The 24,212-nt window shown below is 39.9% G+C and overlaps 2 protein-coding genes across 2 annotated transcripts; one reads left to right on the forward strand and one right to left on the reverse strand.

Annotated features, from left to right (window-relative positions):
* The first annotated feature begins 3,414 nt into the window (after nt 1-3,414).
* LOC133865058 (ethylene-responsive transcription factor 11-like) lies at nt 3,415-4,974 on the forward strand. Its single transcript, XM_062301528.1, has one exon. It carries the CDS (start codon nt 3,510-3,512, stop codon nt 4,242-4,244), a length of 735 nt encoding a protein of 244 aa, XP_062157512.1. The 5' UTR covers nt 3,415-3,509; the 3' UTR covers nt 4,245-4,974.
* Nucleotides 4,975-9,237: 4,263 nt separating this feature from the next.
* Nucleotides 9,238-19,224, reverse strand: LOC133862657 (uncharacterized). The gene is made up of 8 exons (XM_062298503.1): nt 19,058-19,224; nt 13,500-18,846; nt 13,161-13,414; nt 12,934-13,081; nt 11,931-12,129; nt 11,505-11,843; nt 10,706-11,403; nt 9,238-10,335 (listed from the first exon to the last, which is right to left on the reverse strand). Exons 2-8 carry the CDS (start codon nt 18,654-18,656, stop codon nt 9,676-9,678), a joined length of 7,455 nt encoding a protein of 2,484 aa, XP_062154487.1. The 5' UTR covers nt 18,657-18,846; nt 19,058-19,224; the 3' UTR covers nt 9,238-9,675.
* Nucleotides 19,225-24,212: the final 4,988 nt, after the last annotated feature.

The following is a 24,212-nucleotide window of genomic DNA, read 5'->3' on the forward strand; positions in this document are numbered from 1 at the left end:
AAGAAGAAACTTCTCGGGGGGTCGGATTTAACCCTCGGGTTTTGCAGGTTGTTCAAGAGACAGGGAGAAAACCCTAAGGAAAAACAAGAAGGTAATGGGGGGTAAGATTTAACCCTCAGGTTTTGCAGGTTAGCAGGTTTTCAGAAGGAGACAAAGATCGGGTTTCCTTAGACATGGAATTCCCATTATTCAAGCAAGCTTCAGATAAGGGAATTGGGGGGTAACTGTTGGGGATAAATCCCACTCAACCCGATCCAAAGAGGAGATTCAAAAGTCTAACAAGGTCCAAACAGATAAGAATAATGATCAGATAAGAATAATGATCATATCAGAAGTCAAAGAAGATATCAGATCAGAAGTCTAAGAAGATACCCAATTAGAAGTCTAGTAAAGGATTGAAGTCCAATTAGAACTCGGACAGCAGTTCTAGATCAACAAGGAGCAGGAGTCCTAATCCAGGTTTGACTCTACCTCTATGCCTATAAATAGACTCATACCCCAGGTATAAACTAAGACTCAATTTTATGCATAGAACATTATTTTCTCACAGAAGCTAACTTAGGCATCGGAGCGGGACCCCCGGAAGGGTCCCTAGGTTTTGTTGTTTTGCAGAGTTATTGAGAAGCGTGAAGAACATCAAAGGAACGTGCAGATTCACACCATACCGGAAACTGTACCAACAATTCTATATCACTGTATTGAAGACTGTACCAGCGGAATAGGAATGACATGGTGGGAAATGGGAATATAACTAATAAGTCTCACTAAACACTTTCGGCCGGCGTAGAAAGAGGTCAATATCAGGGAATGGGGCCGGGGCTAATATTTAACGTCGTATACGAACAGCTGCCTAATTAGCGATTGTGCAGCTAGTTGACGTATAGTCGATCATTGACTTGGAAAAACCCACGACCCATGGGGATTTCTTTTGCGAGAGGTCGTTCAATGAAAACATGCAAAACAAAATAAGCTCTCCTTTGGCAATGGACGCAAGTGGGTGGGACCGGAGGGAACCCGAATTAGCAAGGGGACCGCGGCTGATCATTTGAGTATTCACCCAGCTCAGTAGCCGCTGTCACTGTCCTTTAGGACCAACGACCCTTTCCAAGCAAGCAGCCCACGTTGGACGGTTCACAACATGTCCTTGTCATCTTATCCGCCGTAGACAGTTGTTATGGGTAACTTCGTTGAGTTGCGGCGATCACCGACCGGGTCTGACTTGTTGATCTCATGCCTCGGCTCAGGTGAAATCCCACGGCCAATTTGACTTTGCCATAATTGTTTCCCAATTCAAAGTAACATACATAATTATCTATGGGAGAGGGAGAAGGATTTTCCCAAACGAAGATAATTGGACAACTATTTACTGTTGGAAATGAAGTTGTGGAACAACATAAATTGAAAAAGCAAAAAATAAAAAGGGTATGAAAATCTCTGAAATTTTGGCCAGTAAGGTGAATATTAATCTGTCTTTTAGACAAATATTGCCTCCCACTTAAATGATAACTTTTGTAGAAGGGAATATAACAATTTTGTCATCAGGATACAATACTGCCCGAATGTAGTGTGCAAATTGCAAATTCTGAACATTACTCTGAATAAGAAATTCTGTAACAGGAGAGAAGAAGAAGAGAAGGAAAAAAAAAAAAAAAGATTAACCAAAATATGCTGGAAAAATATCTTTTAATAGAAATTGCAAAAAATAGTTTATAGCAGTTTTCAACTTTTCTTTTATTTTTTTCAATTATTATTTGTCCCATATTAAAAAGTTATGAGTTTTTTTTTTTTTGTGTGTGTGTGTTTTATAAGCGTTTATCTTGCTATTATACTATATAGTGTTTGAAGTACACATGTGCTAGTGGGAAAAGATTTTTGCATAATAAAATTGCACAACATAAGACATAGGGGTGGGTCCCACACTCCCACCCCATGTGTTGTGCACCAATCACAACTATAGTAGTTGTTAAGTGCGTCTAAAGTGATGTGCGTGCGTGCGACTATCACTAGGCGACACAACAAGCACATAGTTGTGATTGGTGCACAACATATGCACAACACTAGACACATGGGGTGGGACCCACCCAGGGACGGAGGGAGGGGGACTGGCATGGCCCCCTTCCTAAATTTACTAAAAAAAAAAAATTAAAGGTGTGAAAAAAAAAATAATCTAAAAAATAAAAAAAAAATATAAGGTAAAAATAAAAATTTAGCTTACTTGGCCCCTACCAAAAAAAAAATTTCGGCCATTGGCTCCTGCCCATAAGAATTTCTGGCTCCGTCCCTGGACCAACCCATATGTCTTGTGTTATGTAATTTTATTATGCAAAAATCTTTTCCCACTAGCACATGTGTACTTCAAACACTATATAGTATAATAGCAAGATAAATGCTTATAAAACACAAAAAAAAAAAAAAAAAAAAAACTCAAAACTTTTTAATATGGGACAATTAATAATTGAAAAAACTAAAAGAAAAGTTGAAACATTTAAATTGAAAGGAAACTTAAATTTTCATGAAATAATTTTCATCATTTACTTCATCACATACGTTTATCACATAATCTGACTAATGGTATTTTTATTTTTTCTTTTAGAAATGCTATTTCTTGATCTTCCGTCCATTTTCCATCATCTTTATTCATATATTTTTTTTAAAAAATTCATCATTAAAACAATAGAAATCCGGCAAATTTGAAAAAGAAATGAATGAAAGATTAAGGAATAGCAGATCTCTTTTTTTTACTATTATTATTTTTTATAAGTGAGGATTTATCATATAATAGCTACCACAGATTTCGTTTGACTAAATGACTAATGTGTCACATTATTGAATTTGAAAATTAGGTTCACAATTTTATTTTTATTTTTTTGTATAATTTTCAATTAAATAAATACAATTGAAAAATCTCTCTTGAGATAATATGTTAAACCAACATTTAATTTAAAAATGATTAATAACATTATATAAGTTTTTGATCTCTTTCATTCATGAAAGATATTTTTACAAATAGTTGGCCTTAATTAACATATGTCAATGTCGCCTAGAAATGTCAAATAGGTCAAAAGTCATTCACGATAACGACATTATCCCCAACCCAAATGTCGTTATCGTGAATGACTTTTGAACTGTTTGACCTTCCCGATGTAAAGCTCACGTGGAGCCGCGGCAAAGAAGATATCACGAGCGGTCAGCCGCCAAGTGTCCTCTTCATACGTAAGTGGTCAGCGCAGCATTCTACCTGCCCAGTGAGCACGACCTGGAAACCACTCGGACCCCACTTTCGAAGCGTTTCTCAAGAAACCGATTAAACGAAATCCAAACCGTGTGTAAACGGCGTGCCAGCTGGCAGCCATTTGGAGTCCCGCCTCATATATAAATTTCTCGCCCAGTTTCCCGCATTCCTCGGATTCGAAATAAATCACACGCACTATCGGTAGCTTTGCAAGAAGAGCCTTGAAGAAATCGTAAACTCTTGAAAGACCCAAAGACTGGATTCGTTTCGTGCCGATATGGGCTCTCCTGGGATATATTGCCATGTATGGCGGGAAGCGGAGAACGAAACCATTGTGTCAGCTCTCAAGCACGTGATCACCGGCGGCATTGATGGTCTCCCGGTCACCCAGGAATCACACCTTCAGCTACTACAAGGCAACTCCCAGAGTGCCACGCCATCATCATTCCCTTCAACCAGCTGGACCAATAGTGTGGATGCTGACATGTTCCCGGTACACATCATGGACGGCTGTCCGGGGTGCAATCTCTTGGCGCCCATTGGAGAGAACAACAAGAAGAAGAGAAAAACGACGACGACGACGACGACGACGAAGCAGAAGTACAGGGGAGTAAGGCAGAGGCCGTGGGGGAAGTGGGCGGCAGAGATAAGGGACCCGAGGCGAGCGGCAAGGGTGTGGCTGGGCACGTTCGAGACGGCGGAGCAGGCGGCGAGGGCTTACGACAAGGCCGCCATAGAGTTCCGCGGAGCCAGGGCGAAGCTCAACTTCCCAGAGTCGGACTACGCGGAGACAGAGCAAAGCGCAGAGGATGAGAGAGCTGAGGAGGCTAATCCAAACGCAGGGGCGGAGTGGAGGAGCACCAATCCAGAGAGTGTGGAAGTGGGAGAGAGCTCTAAGGAAGAGAAGGAGTTCTGGGATGAGTTTACGGAGGACGAGCTTAAGGGGATGATGGCGGATTTGCAGCATTTGCCTGGAGAATGGACAAAACTTGATAAAACGAAGACGTATTAGCGGTGGCGGACCCAGTCTTGCGAATATGGGGGCCAAATTGAAAAAAGAAAAAGAAATGGGGGGTAAAATTTTTTTAAAAAAAAATAGTTGGGGCTTGGGGGCAGGGCCCTCCTGACCCTTATGTAGGGCCGCCACTGTGTTTTAGCATTAGAGTGTCGGAGAAGTGACTGGACCTTTTTTGGGTACCAGGAAGTTGGATTGTGGTTTTAGGGTTTAAAATTCGTTGGAGATGGGCCCAAGTGAGCTGAAGATTATGGAAATTTGAAAGTCTTTTTTCTAGAAATGGAATAAAGCTAAGAAGAGTTTAAGGTAATGTGTTACTGGAGCAGATTCATCAGGAACAAGGAATTCAGGAGACGTGGCTGAAGGAAGATTGGTAGCAGAGGCCAGTGGAGTCGTGATTTAAAGATCAAACTGGCTGCTAATTAATAAGAAGAAGGGAATTGAAGAGGATAGTCGGTGCTAATAAAGCATGATCCCTTTAATTTCTTTGCAGGAGAATGCAAGGGATATAATTGTAATAGTGGGCTTTTGTTAGTTAGTTAGTTAGAAGTTGATTGAGGTACAAAAGTCTAAAGAGAGTGTAGGGATAGTTATCGAAAGTGTTAAAGTGTTTTCTTAGAATTGTAGTTCTTGGAACCTTTGAGTTGAGCTCGAATCATCCATTCTTGGAGTCCGACTAAGCTCGAATTAGTCAACCTTTTATCAATTTCAATATTCAGTTTATCCATTCCATTCTTTCATTCTACAAATCCATTCATATCCATTTCCATCTAAATCATAGAAAATATCCTATAAATAAGAAAGTTAAGTGGTATTAGAGCCGTTCGGCCGAACAATGGTGACAATTAGGAGAAATATACATTCAAGATGGCAACAGGATCAAATTTAATCCATGGAGAACAATTGCAGTGCAAGAAATCCAAGAATGCAGTTCCAAAACAAGTATTCTGAAGAAAGAAGAAAGAATGAGAGACAAAATAAAGAAGAGGATTCTCACTGGCAGGAGAAACAGCATTGTTATGAAAAAAGAAGGGTTGGCAGAAGGTGCGATGAGGATCAATGGGAAAGAAACCAACAACCCCGTCCTGCAAGATTGGAATTTCCAAGATTTACAGAAGGAACTCGCATGGCGCATTGTGTGGATTCTTTGAAGCAGATTGAAGATAGTCAGCATCAGCAACAAGATATCCAGCGGTTACACCATGACAAGTTGGAGGAGTTTTCAGCAGCAGTGGGGACGTTGACAGCTGCAATTGCCAAGATACACACCAAGTTAGATCAACAAGCCAATTCCATAGAGCAATTGCAGAGGGGTTCTAAAGAGAAGCATGTGGCAGTGGAGCAATACAAAGGACGAGTTGGAGGAAAAGAGTTCAAGAATTTCCAAGAACCTGAGAATTTTGAAAGGTCCAGAGCTCAAAATAGGTATTGGGAAGGAAAGAGAAGACCTGAAGAAGAGGAGATACCTTGGAGGGAACAACAAGATTATATGGAGGATAGGCGGTCTGAAGATAGAAGGGCGAGCAGAAGGTTTGATGACTCAATGGAGGCATTGACTAGGCTGCGGCAGAATTCTACAGTGGCCCTTTACAAACATCAGTTTGAGGTACTTTCTAATAGGCTCGAAGGCTTATCTGAGAAATATAAACTACGTTGTTTTTTGGGTGGATTGAAAGATGAAATTAGATCTCCTTTGAAATTGCTGAATCCTAAGAACCTTAATTGGGCATTTACTTTGGCAAAAATTCAAGAGGAGCTTGTGCTGAATTCTAGAACCTCAAAATTCAATACTTATACAAATAATGGCCGGCGTTGCCAAGTTAGAAGGAGGTTCCAGAACACAACTGGATGTGGCTTCCGTTCCTCAAGCGGAATCAGTTGTAGAAGAAATTCCAGAACACAAAGACCAGAGTACATTTGAAAAAGACAAGCAGCTCGACAACTTACCTACGCCATTAGAAGGTGTCGACGATCAACAACCTGTCAGTTTTGGTGCCCTCAACCAGAATGATGAGTTTTTTGATGCATCTCCAAAGACCGAAACCATGGAGTTGAAGAAGATACATCCAATTCTTGAAGAGTTAGAAATAACTTCTTTAGAGATTAAGAGCCAAGAAACTCTTGGCCACAAAGACGAATTTTTACACGGGTTCTTGGAGAGAGCTCCCATAAAATTTCAGAATCTACATCTATGTCATGAAAAAGTCGAGTCCACAGACAGAATCAAGAAAGGGACGGGGAATTGCGTCCAGCAAAATCAAGAAATCAAGAACGATGATTTGTTGGAGCCTTATGATGCTGAGAAAGTGTTGGATAAAAAGCTGGAAATAAAGTTGGTTGTTGGTGTCATTTTCCTTTGGGTGGGAGACATCTTGTACATGACTGTTGGAAGTTCTGTGTTTCAGACGTGTGGCCGTGTGTGTTGAAGTGTGTGCAGCAAGTGTAAGGAAACGTGACAAGTTGCTGAAGGTTTTTTTTTTTTAACGTAAAAGCCTTCTTCATTGCCGGAACAAGCGCCCGGAAAACATCTAAATAGTTACAAAGAACAGAACAAATACACAGAAAAGAAGACAATTACGGCCGCCCGAAGGCGAAGAGAAACCAAGGCCGAAGGCCGAGAGAAGCGGCTGTAGGTAAAGAACCTCTAACCACAAAGCCAGGGGAAACCCTAGCTTAAAGCAGCTACCGGAAACCGGTAGATTGTGAATCAAGAGAAGAATTTACAACCACAACAACCAGAAACTCAAGGAAACAAGCCAGGAAACAGACAGCCGGAAAAACCAGCACGTACAGAACACCAGCTTCTCCGGGAGCCCCCCCATCAACAGACGACCTTCAGAGGTCCAAATCGGCACCTTGCGAAGCCGGAAAAAGAGGCCGTAACCCGCACGCGCGAGGTTCGGAATGAAGACCCCCGGAGTGTGCTGATCACGCGCCGACCAGGAGAGCTCAACGCGGTCCCGCCGAGTGATCGTCGAGACCGGAGAAAGCCGAAGACCGCCTCAGGAAGAGTCTTGTCGAAAAAGGGCCAACCGAGGTTAATAGATCTAGCTTTGAACGGCATCTCCACCGACCATTCTCCAACACCCATCTATCTCCTTGAACCAGCAACCAAAAGCCTCTGCTTGCCAACAAACGACCTCCACCAGTGCTACACTGGGAGGAAAACACTCCGACAGCCCTAAAGGCTCGGAGACAAACATCCACCACTGGGAAAACGACCCAGGGTGAACAAAACCCTGGCCCTAACGGCCAAGGGAACCAAAAAAACAAGGCCGGGAGGAGGAGGCGAGAGGCCTCCCCCCTGGAAGACAAGCAACACTCAACAAGTTGCTGAAGGTTGTAGAGTAGTACTGTGAGGATAATTTTGTTGGATTTGAGGATAATTCCAGAGGATTCATGAAAACAGTACACGTGGACAATTAGAAGACATTAGAGTGGTAGCAGATCACAGGATTGGAGGACAGCTATCAACGCACTAGAGACTTCCAGAGGCGTTGCTGGCTTGTTGCGTTTTATGTGTATTTTTGAGTTTCGTAGAGAGTGTTTTACATTGTAGGCCTTGAGTTTTGTTCTGGGCTGTTTTGGATTAGTTGGAGTCGTTTTTTTTTTTTTGTTTTCCTCCTTTTTACCGCACCTTGTGGTCGAGGTGTTTTGAAGGAGCGGGTAATGTAAGGGATATAATAGTATTAGGGGTAGTGATTGGGGGGAGGCCAATGATCGGCTCCCTCACCCAATAATATTAAAAAATCAACTTTCAATACACTTTTTATTTTTTATATTATTTTATTTCTTCTTTTGCATTGAAAGTTGGTTTTTTAATATTATTGGGGGGAGGGAGCCGATCATTGGCCTCCCCCCAATCACTACCCTAGTATTAGGGATATAATTGTAATAGTGGGCTTTTGTTAGTTAGTTAGTTAGAAGTTGTTTGAGGTATAAAAGTCTAAGGAGAGTGTAGAGATAGTTATCGAAAGTGTTAAAGTGTTTTCTTAGAATTGTAGTTCTTGGACCCTTTGGGTTGAGCTCGAATCACCCATTCTTGGAGCCCGACTAAGCTCGAATTAGTTAACCTTTTTATCAATTTCAATATTCAATTTATCCATTTCATTCTTTCATTCTACAAATCCATTAATATCCGTTCCAAATTCATATCCATTTCCATCTAAATCATAGAAAATATCCTATAAATAAGAAAGTTCATTACAGAGAACAAGAGACTTCATGTCCCAAGTAGGAAAATAGGAGACTCTAGTTACCGTGTGTTTCAATTCATCCGTAATTCTTTTTTCTTTTTTTTTGATAAGTAATTCATCTGTAATTCTATTCTGTATTCCGTCTGTACAAGGAAGGTGATTAATAAAGTGAAAAACTTTCCTCATCATATCTTTAATTACTTTTATAATCATATTTTTAGAAAGTGTTAATTTAGGGTATTCATTTTTTTTAATTTTTTTTTTTCTAATTTCAGCTATTTGTTAGGATTTTCTATTCAATCTTGTAAAAAATTTCAAAATACCCATATTCTTTGATATAGAAATTTTCAAAGATTCAGATATTTTAATTTCGTTAAATCTTGACTAATGCTTAATCTTTGCAATTTTTTTCTTTTTTTTTTTCCCCCTAGATAAAAAAATGTTTTAGAAAATTTAACACGTATGTTGAAATCAAAAAAAGAAAAAGAAAAAAAAAGAATATACTAGATTGACATTTTTTAAAGATTTAGAGAATAACTGAAAAAGTGATGAAAGGCTTCCCCTTAATAAAATTATGAGATTTTTATTATTAGGCTCTTGAAGTTGATTGGGTACCTCCATATACCCTATTGCTTCCCCCTTTTCCCATCCTAGCAGAGAAAATTGCCCCTACGGGACACAAACCAGGAAAGAAAAGAGTCGTTTAACAGCTCTTCATCTCCGGAAGAACTAATACAAAATTGAACTTTCTTTCTACGTATGCAAAAATAGAACAAGTGGAATAAGACCAAAAATGACGAAAGAAAAAACCAATGGAAGACAAGCAACCCTTAATAGCCTACATTTATCATAACTAATAAGCAAAAAATATTACCAATATTAATACATAAATCACAAGAAATTAACGATGTGGTTTGCAGCCAACATACATGATAGACCACGAATGACTGTTAGGCACCAGTTAACAAAAGAAAGAAGTGCCTATCAACAAATAGCACACTACACCCATCCCTCCCTCCCTTACTGAACAACCTAGTTTAGTATTTACCACCCAGTTGTGCAACCTTCATTGGGAAAACCATCATAAAGACCTATAGATTCTAGTCAACAAAAAGCACATCTCAACACTAATTGGATCCTATCAATACAATAGAATAGTCGCTGCAAAAAGTAAGCAAAATTTTTATTTTGAGAAATGCTTCAATCTGATGCTTTTCTCCACAAATCCAACTTCAAGACGCTGTTGATGTCCCACTAGTAGTCTGTTTAGCCACATAAATTTGCTTCATCTTTGAAGAGGGAAAGCTTTTTTCTGCGCCCAAAGGCTGGTTCCTTCCTTGGAACCCCATTCTGCGATGGGACCATTCAGCCCCAGAACTATTCTTCTGAGAAACCCCACCTCCTCTTTGATAATTATACCCTGAGGAATGGCTATACTGCTGCGCAGACATATTCTTGTGCTGAGACGACTGAGGTTTAAAAGTGGAACTTGTGTTCTGGCCACTGCTGTTTCTGCTACCGCCAGTCTGAATATCAGTCTTGCCAGCATCTGTGATGGTGTTTACAGATGAGCTATTAGTGACCACAGCCTGTGCCGGGGCCCCAGTGCTAGTGGAGCTTGAAGGGTCAACTAACCCTAGTTCATCCGGCAATTGGGTGACAGTTCCATCAGTTGCCATAGGAAAATTCCGGTTGCCGTCAGAGGGTGTTGAAGATCGAGAGTCAACAAACCTGTTGGCAGTCAATGACTGGTTAACAGGAGGCCCATGGCTAAATGGAGAAGTATGTACACCTTCTGCAGGTTTTTGCAATGGAATTGACAGAGGAACAGATTGAAGAGGTGAAGCAGGAACACGCTGCCAACGAGCTTGGACTGACAAGTCTGGAGAAGACTGGGTACAATAATTTTCAGCAAACTGTTAGTTATGCCAGAAAGAAAAGTAACAGCGACTATTAAAAAATATAAAGCAAAACATAAAGAAATTTAATGTTCTTCCACCTTCTTGCAGCAAACAGTGCTACATGTGTCGAACTTATATGACAAATCTAGCTAAATGGCATCACATTCATGTCTCCATCACTACAAGAATTATACTGCTGTAAACACCCACTCCCCAAGTTACAAAAATTTTATTCAAAATAGTTTTTCCGGTGGAGAGTTTCGTTTCTTTTTCTTTCTTTTTTTTTTCTTTCAGGGGAGGGGGGTGTCATTCTGCCAACCATATGCTTGAAAAAATTCAGAACCACTATTTCAATCTTTACCTGGAAAGGAGAAACATCAAACATGGCCAAAGGAGAAGGCATTGGCAGAAGAGGTGACCCAGGAGCAAGATGCTGGAGTGGAGCAGGCATGTTGGTCGGATTGCGCTGTGCAGAAACCATATTCAAGTTATTTATGTCCCCCTCACCCACAGTCATTGAAGATGATGCAGGATTGTGCTTCCAATCAGGTTGCTTGCCGGATGGAATATAAGTGGCACCCATGAAACTCAAGCCAACTTGTCCAAATTGTCCAACTGGTGCAAAATGGTTATACACAACCATGTGTGGAGGGCCCTGAACCCCTGGGATGCCTCCAGGAGGACTGATGAAGGGGCCAGTAAATCCTGCTGGAGGACCATAGAATGAATCTACACCAGAATGGCATTGTTGCCAGGCCCCAAGTGGCCCCGAGGCGGATGGACCACTCTTCTGGGACTGCGATTGGGGGGTAGATGAAGATTCATCATGTGGTCCAAATGCAAAGATGGGACCTCCCAAAACGTGGTTCATCTCGTAAAAAGGAAAATGAGAAGGTGGCCCTCCGGGGAAATGTGAAAGCATCTGGCTCGACGAGTTCTGTGGGCTTGGTAGGGGTGGCCATAAGGAAATTGGTGGGGTCTCAACAGATAGATCAGCAGGAAGAGCAACACTTAGAGATTCTTCAGCCCTAGACTGATTTGCTAATTGCTGATCACCACCTACACCAGCCAAATATTAAAAATACACATCAATAGGGCATAAACAATGTTAATAGTTATGACGAAAAAAAAAAAGTAAGAAGTAAGAAAGAAAAAATCACCTGCTGTTATTCCATCAATATCTGGTCCAAAACTTTTGGTATCTGCCAAAGAGACAGAGCAAGTACCCAGCCCATTCCCGACAATCTCATCATTACTGATGGCTGCAACGGCAACTGCAGAAGCAGCTGCCTCAGCTTCAGCTTCAGCTTCACAATCCTCTAGGTGATCACAAGATTCAGGGGCACGTTTCTCTTTTTCAAAGAAAAGACTGCAATCATTCTCAGCTCCAGGAAGATTGTGGGACATTTGGATGTCTGACCGGCATGGACCTGGAGGGCCAATTCGAAGAGAAACAGCACGATTGCTAGGAGGGAGAATTGTTGGAGAGGTGACCGCACCTAATAATAAAGATACAAAATGCTTCCTGAAGTGAGGCAATTGAAACCCCAAGATATTCTTGAGTTTAAAAGAGAATACATGCTCACCAAATTGAATTTTCTCCCCCGCAAGGAGGGAATTGATTGGGCTTGCGCCAGAAGAAAATGACTTGTCCTTGGTCAAAATGGATGATGATGGCATGGTGGGCTTGCTAACTGAATTATTTTGATCTCCAACAGAAGAATGAGAATCAAATTGTTCAGGCTTCATGGCCTCATCAAGTTGGGTTTGTGTTAGGGCCATAACCTGCCAGACAAGTCAGTTTCAGGTTCTCGGCAGATATAACGACCAAATCATTACAAAATATGATAAGAGGTAGAGTAGAATCAGCTGAAAATAGATCAGTGCCTTTTGCTTGACATCACGTTAAGGATCAATAATTTATGCATTGCCAAGTTCAAAGTAGCTACATCATCGATCTTGATTTTTACCTGATCACTCCCCAAAAAAAAATCATGAAATAATGGAACTGTGCTATATATTAACTTATGCTGGCTCATCAGGAAAGAGAAAGACTTTGTTTGACTCTCACTATCACTACACAGTAGTCGATCTCCAACATTTCAAGGAAAAAAATTTCACTAACACATCCATTACACACGTACACAAAACTCATGCAGCACACATTACATACAGAATACATGCAAAGCGTTACATTACGTGTCCCTAATAGTTCTAAATGCTCAACCACACAAGGGCCAAATATAAGAAGACGAGTCCATATTATGAACCAAACTCATGCAGCACACTCATTAAAGTCGGTAAACTAAGGTACTAAATAAAACAAATTAAGCCCACACTAAGGCAACAATTTTTTTTTTCCAGGGTCTAAAGGTGGCTTTAATTTGATCAATTAAAAGACTATATTAAGGAGGGGGGAAAAAAGAAAAAACATAAAAAAAGCATGAGCGTATAATCACTCACACACACAAACAAAAGCTAAAATCACCAAGTCTGTTCCCTAAACTCAAATTTGATTGAGCAACAGAGATAGCAAAAAAATAGCATTGACTGGGAACATTGAAAAGTCAGTAACAAAGTCTTGCATACCTGTTGATTAATTTGTGAATCACCCCAAGACCCCAAAGATGATGTTTGAACATTATCAACGACCTTATTTTTGCTCTCGAATATCACTCCTAGTCCAATGCTCTTTCCACCACCTGTTACTACAGGAATGGAGCTTGTCTGGAGGGACCTGTAACAGTAAATATGAGATTTCCATGTCTAATTCATATCCTTTTGGCAATTTAAAATTTCTTCAGGGGAGTAGATACCTGATTCCCTGGGATCTCGTATCAGCTTGGGAATCAGTTTTCACAGGAGGAGTACCAATTGGAGCCAACGGTTGTGAGACTATGGCAGCATTAAATCCAGCTGATACTTCAATGTTTGCCAAGCGACGTCCCTCAGAGGAAATGAGGTCATGCCGAAGGCTCTTTGACGCTTCTACACTCGGTGATGCAGGAACTTTACTAAACTTGGCTGGGATGATAGTGTTCTGTGAAGTAGAACGAGGTTTCCGTGGCATCTGGCATAAACAACGCATTAAAGTAAACATGATATTCATGCAATGCAAAGAGCACAACAGATTGAAAATGAGAATGAATTTAAACCTTTGAGACCCGAGACTTTGCCTTGCTTTCTTTTTCTCTTTGTTCACGACGATCATTCAGCATTTGCCTCTTTGACCTCACCTCAATAAAGTCATCTTCATCGCTAGGAGCTTCGATGCCAGGTTGCTCGAAAACACGCACAATGCCACTTTGCAAAGAAGCATCAACATCCTCTTCGGAACAAATATTCCTTTTAAGGTTTCCCTCTCCAGGAGGTGGGATGTTCTGACTCTTTGTCAAGGCTTCCTTTCCAGATCCCTTTTCAGCCCTGCTTCCAGAATCCATCTCCCGTGAAGTAGATGGACTTGAGCTCAAGCATTCTGAGTCTAATGTCTGTTGCAATTGCTTATTTGACGCAACCACCTTTCGAGGCACACTTCTTGTTGAAATTTCTGTACCCCTTCCATTGGCGTGTGGCTTATCATCCATCCCAAGGTGGATAGATGAGACCAAACCAGTAGATTGCCTCTTATCAGCACTTTCCCGAACTCGAAACTCAGTGCGCTGAATATTACGCCGAGGCCTCCTCTGGAATCCACTAGAGTCTGTGCGAGAAGTATCAGCAGCTTGATATGAAGATTTTGAGCCAGGATTTTTAGCCGTGAAGACATATTTTTTCCCTCTGCCACCAGTTATTGGTCGTTGAGCCTTTGACCCACTTAAATCCTTTTCTTTTGAAACCAACTGAGATGCTGCTGCTTCATTTTGACGCTGCCTTTCCGATTCTCTTGTATTGGCCAAGGAATTGTAGTTCTTCACAACTGCATTATGGTGCTCCGGATCTTCATCCTGATAACGCGATTCAGACCTAGCACAGTTATCACCAAAATGGGAAATCTTTGCATGACCCTGCTGCATCTTAACAGTATTTCCAGCATTTTTTCTTGCAGGCAATGAATTTGCCTCTTTTGAAATGTTCCCTTGAGATAGGCCCAAAGGCGTTGAAACAACGTCTGGCTGGTTATCAATTGCAAGAGACATAGCATTGTTCTTCATTAGATTATGAGCAGAAGTGTCTTGACCTGTTTGAATTGGCAGGGGACCTCCTGTGTTCTGATTTAAAGAAAAACTGGCTGGAACATTGGGCTGAACAAATGACATGGATTGAGGAGCCAATGGCAGTACTCCCTGAGAAATAGGAGATGTATACCTTAGCTGGCCAAACTGGAAGAGGGGAGGCTGTGATGGGTGCATGTGGGTAAGGGATGGGCCAACCTGCGGATGCAGATGAAGAGGCATCTGAATAGAGCCAATCTGTATGGCTGGAACTGGAGATGGTATTAGAGAAGGACCAGAAAACAGCCCAAACTGAAGTTTAACAGGCACCTCAGCTTGACTCGGTACAGCAGGTACAGTAGACATGACAGCTGGACCAGATGAAGAATGTGAGGCCAAGTTGAATGAAGATGGAACAGGATGCTGAGCAGACATACCAGAGCTACTAGAAGCCTCCACATGATCTAAAATCTCAGATGTTGCTGACGTATGAGGAGCATTATTGGGCTGAATAACCAAATCCTGCATTGCCTTCTCAGTTTCCTGAAACATTCTGGAAGAACCATCACCGCTCACCTGAGAAGTGACATCGACAGGTTGAAGGGTTTGTCCCTCACCACACATTCCATCAAAAGATCCACGCTCTTCTACAGTGCGGGTAGATCCTTGTGGTATCACAAAAGTACTTTCTTCATTCCTTGAACTTCTTTCAAAGTCGTCATTAGGCATCCCAACTGCAACACCCTCATTGAAGCCTAAAACCAAATTGTCCATCATGTGGGGTGACCCTTTCTCATCTAAATGCATATCTTCAAACTCCTGGTCTCCTTCATGCACTTCATCTTCTTCCTGGTATCCATCTTCATCCTCGTCATACTCTTCTTGCTCCTGCAATTGCTCATCATTCTCTAATGGCCATTCTTCATCATCACCTGTAGAGACAACACTTGAGGTAGTCATCATATTCTCTTTCTCAGCTTGGGTGGGTAAGCCAACAGGTTCATTTTCAGGTTCTGACAGGGCAGCATCTTTAGATCCTCCGGCAGCTGATACTACTGCAGAATCTCCAGATTCATCCAGATCATCATGAGAAAGATGAGTTGGAGAACTAGGAGGGCTTGAAACAGAGAGTGAAGACTGCGAGTCACACCTTCGGGTGGCGTTGTTATCAAGCTTTGGTTCCTCATTCTCGATATTCTGTCGCTGGATACCAATTATTTCACATTGTCCAATATTCTCTTCATGACTATCACCATACCCAGTCTGCATGTTAGGCTCACTTCGTGCTGCACGATTGTACTGCATTTCATTTTCCAGAAAAGTAGAAGGACCAGGGCATTCATTCTCAACCCTGTAGCTCGTCTTGTGAATGGAAGTTAATGATGGAGGGGGAAGAACACGAGGCTGCCTCATGGAATACCGTGACCTCCCAAGGGAAAAAGGCCCATCTGACTCTGCATTTGGATAAGATCGTTCAGAATCTTGAGGATAAAGACTACCACGAGGACGACCTTGCCCCCATCCAGAATCACCAAATTTTTCAACAAAATTCTCATGATACTCAGAGTCAATCTCCGTGTTTCTGCCATAATGATCTCCATCCCCAGAAAGGTTCCACCTCTGCCCTCTTGGATGAGTGAAATCATCCATGTGAGGGTCTGGAATCCCACCTCTATGATAAGTCCTAGAAGACGTAAATCCAGCTCCTCCATATAAGTCTTTTCTAGAAAAAGATCTCCGACCCACAGATACCTCTCTCCTGGGACTATGGTGACCATTCTCCTGGTCTTGGATAAGGAAGTTTGAGCTGCTCCCATTCTCATACACATCTCTTCTCCATGAAGTAACAGGTTTTCCTCTGTCCATAAAGGCGGAAGAACCATCACTCGAAAGCTGAGGCCTAGAACCAATTTCAAAGGGCCTATTAAGACTGGATGAATCAGAAGATGCTGAAGTTGTGATCCTCTCCACCATTCTTTCACCATCTTCCCAATCACCAATGTCTGCTAGCCTGGAGGCATCTCTTTCTTCTACCATCCCAGACATTTTCTCATCTAAGGAAGCCAGAGAATTACTACCTGGCCTTGCTCCTTCAGCCTGCCTCTTGGCAATCCTTTGCTCCAATTCTAAAAGCTTTTGCTTAGCAGCCTGTTTCCTTCTCTCTTCCTCCATAACCATCCTTCGTTTCTCCTCTTCTCTAGTTATCCTCTGTTCTTCAGCTCTTCGCATGGCTTCCAGCTGTTCTTGTTCTGCTCTCCATGCTGCCTCCCTGGCTTCCTCTTCCAATCTTCTCTGCCTTTCTTCCTGTTCCCTTGCCAACTGTGCTCTCTCCTCTTCTTCTCTTCGAGCCAGCTCCAAAGCTCTTTCTTGCTCTTCAATGATCCGCTGCCTCTCCTCTTCTTGCATCTTTTGAACTCTCTCAAGTTCAGCCTCGAAAGATTCCCTTACAGGATCATGAAAATCAGTCTGTTTAGGCACATCTTTCTTCCTTTTAACCACACCAACAAGACCGCCAGAAAAGGGATCCCGTCCATCAAAACCAGTAGCTCCAAAGTCTTTCATGAAAGGGTCCTCCAAATAAGGTTTCTCGCTCTTTGCAAGTGAATGCTTTTCCCTACCAAAATTGAGTAGCGGATCATTAACAGAAAGCCCTTTACCACCCAACGAATATGAGGATTTCGATGCTGAGTTATTTTGGAAAGCATCACCTCTGTATTTGTTGTAATGTTCATTGTGGTACCGTTCTCGTGTAGTCCTTTCAGCCCCTCGGCTGCTATACAGATCTGTACTGTTGTTCCATGGCTGTCTCCCTCCCTGTCCATACCCGATATCTGTTCTTCCAATATCATTATTAGCACTAGCACTGAATGGTGATGGAGTGTACTTATTCTCCTTAACTGTTTCTCTATTCAGGGTAGACGGCCTCACACTGATACCATTTCTATCATTTTCAAATTTTGGAACACTAGATCCATCTTTGGGAAGAGAGGCAGCTCTCCATGAGTTTCCTTCCCGCCCATCTTTACTAGGCATTCTGACATCTCTGCCGAAAGGGTCTGCTTTAGGGACTTCACTGGAAGAAACCTTTCCAGCTTCATTGTCACGCTGACCCCACCTGTCAAAATGATTATGGATCGGCTTTTGTGCTAAAACACTAACCCTGGGCAAATCAAAATCTCTTTCCCAATAAGCTTCGCTCCTAGGAAACCCATGATCTCTGCCCCGGTCTGTCAAACCAAAACTCGTGTCACGCTCATCATCAGCCCAATCTGATCTGGGATTCAACCGAACAAGCGGCAGTGGACCTGGAAAATACTCTTCCTTCCTCCGAGCTCGCTCTGACACCCATGAACCACCAGAACTGTTACTTTCAGCACCATTCTCAATCAAACCATTACCAACACCATGATGAGATGACTGCACTTGAGGGCGCGTATCAACAAGTGAGCCCAAACGGGAACCATCCCTCTGATCATTGGATGACTCATCACCAACTACTTGCTTCTGTTTCTGATTCAAACCATCCTTCTGCTTCTGTGTAGGCCCTGATGTGGAAGGCAAAGCAGCCTGCAAAGAAGGAAAATCCTCACCCCTCAAAACCGTGGCTTTCTCCGCCACAACCGGAGGTTGAGGCTGACCTGAAGAAGAACCTGGGGGTCCCACCATGCCCGACCGAGCCGAAGGGGGCAAATACACACTGCTCCCCCTAATCACCCCATCAACATTATGCAAACCCTGGTCGATTCCATCAGTCCCATGATCATTACTAAACCCTTCTTTCTCTTTCTCTTTCTCTTTCTCTTGTAAAGCAATCATGCCCGGCTTTGTCCACCCCATACCAGACGAAGTTGGCCTTGGCCCAGTTCCCGAAACCCCGCCGGCTGCCCCACCACCCGACCCCAATGAATCAAACCTCTCGTGCTCCTTTCGCAAGGAGGGCAAGTTCAGGGGGGGTGGAACAGAAAGCTTCGGCCCAGCCTTCTGGGAGCTTCGAGGCCTCGAGAGGACCACCATTCCTCCTCCACCACCATGGCCACTGGGACGGGTCCGATTCGACCCGTACGAGCTGGGATTAGACGAGTGGTGATGATGAGGAGGCTGCCCATAGGACTTGTTCAGATTCACTGACACAAACTTGGTCCCGACTCCGGGATTAGCCATGGCACGGTCCGACCCGAAACGTAACCGGTTTAACGGATTCGGATCTCTGCCCACGCATCAAAACCCTAGCCCTAGTTTTCCCCTCCACCACGAAAAGAATGATTCACTAATTGTTATTCCCTTCTCACAGATCTTACGCTAGAAATCGATGATCCAGTACAATCAAACCCTAGAGACTCTCTCCCAGACCCTGATCAAAGCAACAACCAAAAAAAAAAAACACAAAATCAAAAGCTATGATCGATTTCTCAGAGGTTGATTAATTTAAGTAAATAAAATAGTGATCAGAGAAATATGAACTGAGTATGTATCTTGGTCTGGTTAGGGTTTCGATGTGGTGGTAATGAGAGAGCAAAGAGATTAAAACAAAATGGGAGGGGAGCGTAGGATAAGGAGCTCACCTCCGGGGGCGTATGTTAGCGAACGGCCGGGGTTAACGTTGGCCGCGGAGGATCGAGCACGAGAGAGCGTCAGATAGAAGCCCTACTGTAACCGGAGAGAGAGCGAGAGAGAACGAGCAATGAGCCCAAGTGTGCGAGAAGAAAGTCTTTAGAACTGTTTTCGTGTCTTGATGTCTTCGACTCTTCGTGTTTGCTCCCCTGTATTTTCGTGTATTTTGTTTGTTACCCATAATAACGAATAATTAGTAAATACATCTTTTTTTTTAAAAAAAAAGGAACTCAATGACCTTTACACGGTGTTATGCTTGCAAAAGGATCAGGCTTGCTTGACTTTATATCGGAAAAGAGATGCATTGCAGGTAGGAAACGATATTAATTTGAAATTTCTTTTTCTTAGTAGAATTGAACACATCACTAATGATATTATATCATAACTGCATTCTCTTCGTTCTTCTCATGTGAAAAAGAAAAGTAAAATCTAATCATCCATACTCTAGCAAAAATAGCTATGTTTGATGTTAAGAACTTAATATAGTTGAAGAAAACTCAATCTTAAATCTTTGATATTGTTTTTAGGGAGTCTCTTCGGTCCTAATTTTTTAACTTTAAGGTCTCATATTTATTAAACGATTTCTTTTTTATTTATTTATATATATATATATATATATATATATATATATATATATATATATATATATATGATAATTCCAACTTTAGACTAACCCAACATAATGGATCACATGTTATTGATACGTTAGTTAATTTTATTAATAGCTGTAGTATTAAAAACAAAATTTCAAAGCTTTTTAACTTCCTAGTACCTATTTAGTCGCATGTATATCAATTATATTGCATAAAAACTTTATGTTATGCATTCATTTATTTTCTTTTTAATTCAACTACATTTTAGCATGCCAATTTTATTTTTCTAGCCAATAACCCTAGCAGCACACCCCTGGTTAGTCTTGTCCCAATATGCAATTTTTTTCTAAAATTAAGTTCTAAACTATTTAACGAAATTATTTTTTAGTGAAAAAAATAAACAATTTCCTTAAAAATGTTTTTCGACTATGGCTCATATGAAATAAAAAATGAGCAACAACGGGAAATGGCCGGCTACTTGTGGTAGACTCCAGCAATTATCCGACGATTTGAGAAAGAAAATCTCAAACTGAAAAATGGTTTACGGTCTTAAAAACTTGAAACTATTTTATTAAAATTAAATAAGCTTTTTTAGTCAAACCGAAAATGTTCTCGATCTGGCTATTATTTTTCTATCGCACCAAACGCCAAAAAATATGAAAAATATTTTTCATAAATCATTTTACGCTAAAACAAACGAAACCTTAAACCCTAATCCTTTTTGGAAAATAAAACAAAACCTAGCTTTAAAAAATCCCTTATAGATGTGCGTCTATATAGTCCCCTCGTTCTCTTTCTTTTTTACAACTTTCTCGAGAGCACGCAAAAACCCTAGCCCATAAGAAAAATAGGACACCCCTAGTTCTTAAGAGAAATCAATTTCTCTTTAATCTTTTCACATCACATGCCAAGAGGAGATCCAATAACAATTTTTCATCAAGTTTAATTTCCACAATCCCAGTGTAAGTTTTCTACTCTCTATAAATTCTATTCAAAGTTTCATTCAAGTTTGTGGAGTAGATATGGCTAGATAGTAGATGATACAAAGTGGGTGTTAAGAATTAAATAAAGATTGCAGATTCGTCATATTAAAGAGAGAGAGTCCAACTTTTATGCTCATGGGCTTGCAAAAGGGAAATAAAACAAGTCATGAATTATATATATATGTATAGAATAAATTCCAAATTTTATCCGTGAAGTTGTAACCTTAGAGTAATAGGCTCTAATTTTTTAGAGCTCTCGCTCTAACTTTTTCAGTATCAATGAAGATTACTATATACATAAGCTCCAGGGACAGAAAATCCAATCCAAAGGTCTTTTAATCAATTTAAAAATACAAATAAACAATTACTATATGTTCTAGGTAATTATCAGGTCCATATTGTATTGATTTTTCAAGAGAATTTCACATGTAGCTACTGATTTGATTGAGTTACATGAATTTTCATGAAAAACATTTTATAAATTTATAACACATATTTTATCAATTTAGTTGAGGTTATGATCCCCAGTAGGCGTTTTAGCTAATTGGGCCTAAGCTAATTAAATGTTTTTGTAAGCCCGATTAAGTGTTAGGTTCAAATGGGCTAATTTTGGTGACTCCCTAAGTTATAAGGCAATGAATAATTTTAAGAAATTCTGAAATTTTTTAGAAGTTTATTAAATGAAGATAGACTAATAAGTATTTATCTAAATGAAAATATTTTAAGAGTATAGAAATTTCGAAATGAAATTATTTTGACAAGATAATATTTATTTAAATTAAATGAATTACTTTTGGATTTAATTCCAAAAAAAAAAAAAAAACAGGGTTTAACCATAATTAAACCCTGATTAAGATTATTTGTATACAAATATTTTTATAGAAGGGGAAAAACTAATAAAAGTTCTTAGTTATGCCAACCTCCAGCTAAGATCGGAGCAAGTTTAAACTTAAAAATATAAGGCTAACGTGTCAAAACTTGTGACTTAGGTTCTTAGGATTCGGTGAGCCTACTTGTAGGTAAGAGATAAGTGATATCTCTTTATCCATTTTATGTATGTGTTTTATGATATGATTCTATGTTACGCCTATTCAAATGTTGTGATTATCAATATTGTTCTAAGTTGATTATGTTTTATGTAATGCATGCAATGATTTTATTTCATGAAAAGTTAAATGCTATAATGTCACTCAAATACATGCGGTCCTAAAAGGAGGTAAATATTAATTGTTTTAAAGAAGATAAAAAGTATGTCTTAGATTGCCTTCTAATGAAGTTACATAAAAGCTAGCTCCGATGGTGGTATAGTTTTTGGCATGTGATTGTGAAAGCAAGACTCACCAAAAGTGGTAGGAGCCTACTAAGAGGCACATCTTATGTGCAATGTGTTTTACCTTCTCACTTGGTCGAGGAATGTAATTAGCCTATAAGGCACCTTGCCATGATCGATAACATTGAGACCCCTAATTACATAAATCTTGGACCCGTTCGCACACTTGTAGGTAGCCATCAAGTAATCGGCTTCTACTTTCACCAAAAAAAAAAAAAAAAGAGAGAGAGAGAGAGAAGAAAAGAAAGAAAGAAAAAAAAAAAGGAAAAAGAAGAAGAAGTAATTGGCTTCTCTTTCTTAGCCATCAAGCAATTGTCTTTTTTCTTTATTTATTTTTTTTTCATCAAGCAATTGGCTTTATCATAATTAAAAGTTGACTATAAAGGAAGCGGTGGGACAAGGGAAATTTGTAGCCATTTGATTATTATTATTATTATTATTATTATTATTATTATTTTTAGTTTAAATGAAACAGAGAGTATTCAATTAGTATAATGTGAAGGAGAAATTTGTCATTTTATATTAAAAACTCTCCAATATATTTGAACTAGAGAGAAGAGTTAATTAGTCAGCATAACCTATGTGCACTGTTATTTGTTTGTGTTGTAGTTTGGTTATATGGCAGTTTGCTTTGTTTTAATTAACTTAGTTATTGGCTTTCGTCCAGAATGCGTAACCGACTCCCTGTTCAAGTAAAGGTTTATGTCAATGTAGATGCACCATTCTGTTTGGCTGGGTTTCTTTAGTTCGTAACTGTCTATGGGCTCATCTTAGATGTACACCTATATGGTGGTTGATTACACCAATTTGGTGATTTCTTATGTAACTTTGGGCCATTAATAAAAGTTTAACTTTCTTCTCAAAAAAGGAAAAAAAAAAAAAAAAAAAAAGCATAACCTATGTGCACATATTATTCTGATTGAAAACACAACTTCTTATTGAAAGGGTATTAACATATAAATAAAAAATAAAATAAAAAGGAAGAAGAAGAAAAGAAAGAAAAAGGAAAAAAAGAAAAGGAAAGTAATTGGCTTCTCTTTCTTAGCCATCAAGCAATTGTCTTTTTTCTTTATTTATTTCTTTTTTTCATCAAGCAATTGGGTTTATTATAATTAAAAGTTGATCATAAAGGAAGTGCTGGGACAAGGGAAATTTGTAGCCATTTGAGTTTTTTCCAGTTTAAATGAATTATAGAGTATTCAATTAGTATAATGTAAAGGGCAAATTTGTCATTTGATATTAAATACTCTCCAATATATTTGAACTAGAGAGAAGGGTTCGTCAGCATAACCTATGTGTACATATTATTCTGATTGAAAACAGTTCTTCTTATTGAAAGAGCATTGAAAACGGGATTATACATCAATTTCAAATATTCATTTACTCATATTTTATATTTGAAAAACAATCAAGATAAATAAAATGGGTTTATAGTATGAGAAAATCGTAGCCTAATAATGTAAAGGGAAAACAACAAATTCATCCATGAATATTGATTGGTTTAAAGATTAATCTTTATATTGCCTAATTCATCATCATAGTCCCCCTTCGATATCACATACTTTGTTGCCTTTCACATGTTTTTCAGATTTGCTGTGAGTGTCATTATGAGTATTACAAGTGTTTTAGTATAAGCTACGCGTATAAGAGACTCACAAGTGAAGGAGAGATAGTTAATATAAGTGTAAATCACCTCCCGATCCGCAAATCTTAATATTTGGGAAAAAAAAAAATACAAAATCAATATATGTGATTTACCTAATTTGTAATTAATTTTATGTAATATCAAAATGAACTTAAAAGTTCCCTAAAATATGCCAAAAAAAAATTATTCTCACAATCAAGTTTCGTTCACTTACTTAAGAAATTTCACTAGTGATTAGAATATAGATGAAAAGCCCTATGTAATAACCAATCAAAATGACTATTCAAAAGAAGAAAAAAAACCCTCACAACATTCTTAGTAGTCTCACCGGCTATTTTGGTGTGCCAATTTAGTGAAATTGTCCAAAATGACTTTCCAACAACCTCATCAAATTGGTGAAAAAATTTAGTGAGTGTACAATACTCACCATTGTTGGTGAGTACGGCCCTGTTTAGTAATCCCTTCTCCCTCCCCATTCCCTAACGCGTACTGACAGGGCAGGCTTTTGGCAGGAGGACTGAAAAAATTCAACCATTTTCCAAGATGGGACGACCC

The sequence above is a fragment of the Alnus glutinosa genome, chromosome 3 (genome assembly GCF_958979055.1).
Source record: "Alnus glutinosa chromosome 3, dhAlnGlut1.1, whole genome shotgun sequence".
NCBI classification, from domain to species: Eukaryota; Viridiplantae; Streptophyta; class Magnoliopsida; order Fagales; family Betulaceae; genus Alnus; species Alnus glutinosa.